Below are 3825 nucleotides of genomic sequence, written 5' to 3'. Positions count from 1 at the left end.
AGATTTGTAATTGAAATAGGCTAAACAAATACTGCGAGATCGGTGACTGACATAGAGAACGGGACTAAATATTCCATGTTTCGGAAAGCTTTCGTTGCAGAGAAATATTGATCATTAGAAAGAGCAGAGCTTAAGACGGCAGCCGTTTAGTGTCTGTAAGCCGTTTAGTGTCTGGATAACAATTAGTGGCACTATATGCACATTTGTTTCTTGGTCCTTGCGCTTTTTCTTCGTCTACATGGCGCTTCCTCTTCCTCTGCATCGCTCGTGAGTTACGTCACGTCATTCGCTCGTGTCGTTCACGCGCCGCCGTTCGACTGCGCCGCCAGCCTGGCTGACCGTTTCCTCGCTGGCAGTTGTTCAGTCATCACTAGTTCTGCAGGTCCCAGCGTCACGCGAGGACCAAAGCATGGACCTGTCGAAGCCCTCCACCTCAGTTCGACTCCCAGGTCCCGGAGGACCCAGGTCCACGAGGATCCGAGTCCCCCAGGACCCCGTGACCCCAGGACCGATGTCCCCCAGGGCCCCTCCGCTGGCCGAGACACAAGCCAGGCGGGTGTCGGAAGACGACAGCTTCGACTCCGATTTGTCATCCGAAGAGGTGAGCCCCGACTCTCTTTGAAAAACCATCGGCGATCGTACTGGACGCGATGGTCCCCGGTGGTCGCCCCGCCTGCGTTTACATTCGCGCGACGAGGTTCAAAGCTGGGTTGGGCCGTCGACCCAAAGCGAAGGTTTCAGTCGCCTGAACACGAACGAGACCAGTTTTCACTTCTTTTTGGCCGCCGCGGTGGCCCAGTGGTTATGGTGCTCGGCTGCTGACCCGAAAGACGCGGGTTCGATCCCGGCCGCGGCGGTTCAATTTCTTTGGAGGAGAAATTCTAGAGACCCGTGTACTGTTCGATGTCAATGCACGTTAAAGAACCCCAGGTGGTCGAAATTTCCGGAGCTCTCCACTACGGCGTCTCTCATAGCCTTAGTCGCTTTGGGACGTTAAACCACATAAACCAAACCAAACCTTTTTGCCGCCCTAGCACGGACAGTCGGCATAATTAACGGACAATCATAAAGTATCCGTAGCGCAACGTCGGTGTAGCGTAACATGGAAAGCGAGGGGCGGAATGAAGATAGATCTGAGCGACTGACTTTGATATCTCTCTACGTCGATACTCTCGTTGTTCACTCAATACCAAATTATGCCTATGCTGTCTAGGCTGCTGATGCAGATCATTCGCCACAATTGGATAGATTCTGACGGGCTTTGAGGTGAGGGCAGATAAAGCCAGCGCTCAATGCTAAATCAGGAGTTATCGTTTTTTTTATTACAATTTTTCTTCAATACATTTGGAAGCCTGGGCTTCCGTTGTGTTTGTTTACATTACGTTGTACCGTGCCTACTTTTGAGCTTTGTTATGGGTTGCATTTATTAACAATTTTTGTTTCTGTAGAGCGACTTCTTCATGTTGGGTCCTTATTTCACGCACTCAGCTTCACGCCTACGGGCGAGCAACGGCTCGTTCTTTCGTTTAGAGAGAAAGAGCGGGCTGCTTTGTGGGCCCATCAGAACTGGGTAATGGGATTGAGCGTTCTTTCACGCTGTTGCTAATCGATGGTTAACAAGGCGAGGGTAGCCAGCCCCATGCAAACTGTAGTTGTCAAATAGCTGCACATTTCAATTAAAGCCAAGGATTCGTCACTTAGCTGCAGTGCGTCATTTGCGCGGCGAAAGATGTGGCGAAAGATATTACGTCACAACTGTGCACGCGACAAATTGCAGATACCTTGGAAGTGATTGCTGGATTGCTTTGAAAATGCGTTTCTAACGGTTGGCCACAGAACTTACAGCAAACTACCGAGTCTATCTTCTGCTCCTACTCCCGCTTCTTGTTCTGCACCTTTCCTTTTTTCCGAGTTCACCTGAACAACATTAATAACCCGACCTTCTTTATACTCGCCCATGTGTGATGTTTACACGGAGGATAGCAATGCACATAATGCTTGTTTTGTAAAATAAATACGCTGTAGTAATAGTTATCCAGGTGAGCTCTCCAGAGTGGACGCATTACTGTTGGCATGAAGTGTAGGGCTAAATTGGGCGAAAGTCTGGCGTATTAGCGCCAGAATGCATTGCTGCACTTAAGAGAACAGGTAATGAATGCTGGCGTCGTACCACCTCCAAAATGAGGAAGGTGCTTCAGGGCCTCACAGCGGCTGAACAAGCGAAGGAGGACCGGTAACCGATGCTATGATAATAAGAATTGCATCGCAAAACGTTTTGTGAACCCTGTGTGCTGTTCAGATTCAAGTAACGGGGTTGAGCCGCAGAAGGAATGAGGATGCCGGTGACGTGGTTTTTAGGAAAACTTGGAAAACTTTATGCAGGCTATATGCATAATGTACAAGTAAAAAGAGAAAGGGAGCTTCTGAGCGAACGGGAGCCTCTCAGTCGCATTTCCTACCGAGTTTTATGGACACTCCCTTCCCTGAAACGCCATCTGACGTTGTAAAAAGGAATGGTACGCTTGCAGACGCCGGGGTAATGGAGCAGCTAGTAGTACTGGGCGAACAAATAACGAGAGAAGGTGGGATTCAGAGGCCACGAGAGAACGCGACACCATACCACACTGACTAATCAACGCCTTTTTTCTCCATGCAGCGGTATGAAATAACCTTCCAGAAAAGGCTACGTCGAGAGGTGTGGCCCGATGGGAATATGACCGCACGTCGCTCCGAGAATTGCGAGGAAAACTTCCACCTTCCAAGCAAATTCCTTGCGCACAGTGTGTACCGGCATCAGCGCAACGAAGCCACCTCGTCTGACTGAACAGTGCCATCTTTAAACTTGGGAGAAAAAAACCCACCTAGGCGCAAATGATTTCACGACACAAAAAGAGACGAGGAGACAACGGACAGGTCTCCTCGTCTCTTTTTGTGTCGGGAAATCATTTGCGCCTAGGTGGGTTTTTTTCTCCAAAGTTTAAAGATGGAAAACCAACTAGCCCGTCAAAACGCCTTACTGAAGAGTGCCACGTCGCCTGTGCCTGGTGCCGTGCAATAGCAAAACAACGGTGACTCTGCACGCTGGGACTCACATCGGGGAAAGGCTCTGCGCGAAGTGCGGAGCAGAGTTTGCTTGCGCAGCCACTGCGGCTGCACACAAGCAGATTCACAAGACGGGCGGACGCTTCATGTGCGGCGTCTGCCAGAGGCTTTTCGCGCACAACAGCGATCGCGAGAAGCACATCCGCGTGGAGCACCCCCGCCAACGTCGGATGAAACGTCCCCGCTTTCCAGCTACCAACTAGGCCAGCACGGGATGCGAAGGCAGTGTGGACATCATCATCAACATCATCATCAGCCTGACTACGCCCAGTGCAGGGCAAAGGCCTCTCCCATGTCTCTCCAATTAACCCTGTCCTTCGCCAGCTGCGGCCACCGTCCCTGCAAACTTCTTAATCTCATCGGGCCACCTAACTTTCTGCCGCCCCCTGCTACGCTTGCCTTCCCTTGGTATCCACTCCGTTACCCTTAAGGTAACATCGAAGCAGAAATGGCCGCTAAAACTTGTGCCATGGAGTAAAAGTCGCGCCTGGAATAAAAAGTTTCGTAACTATCCTTTGAAATCAAGACCTTTATATGCTTCATGTGGTCAAACAGAGGTTTTATTATGCGTGCTACAAAACCAAACCCAAGAAAAATGGGGTCTCTAAAATGTTAAACGCAATCAGTTGTATGCCTGCCTCTTACAGACTTCATGTACGTCACCGAAATCGTGGGTCAACGCAAGACAACCAATGAGTAGTGCGGCGATGGCAAGAGTGACTC

The 3825-nt window shown here is 50.2% G+C and overlaps 1 protein-coding gene across 1 annotated transcript; it reads left to right on the top strand.

The window, feature by feature from the left end:
- Window positions 1–409: 409 nt before the first annotated feature.
- Window positions 410–3305, top strand: LOC149328243 (uncharacterized). The gene is made up of 3 exons (XM_089558946.1): window positions 410–601; window positions 2657–2814; window positions 3023–3305. The coding sequence occupies exons 1-3, from the start codon at window positions 410–412 to the stop codon at window positions 3303–3305; spliced, it is 633 nt and encodes a 210-aa protein (XP_089415072.1).
- The last annotated feature ends 520 nt before the right edge of the window (window positions 3306–3825 follow it).

This window comes from Amblyomma mixtum, chromosome 9, assembly GCF_055824585.1.
Source record: "Amblyomma mixtum isolate Tamu chromosome 9, ASM5582458v1, whole genome shotgun sequence".
Classification (NCBI taxonomy): Eukaryota; Metazoa; Arthropoda; class Arachnida; order Ixodida; family Ixodidae; genus Amblyomma; species Amblyomma mixtum.
Note: the sequence above shows the minus strand (reverse complement) of the source record. Positions and strands in the feature narration are given on the sequence as shown.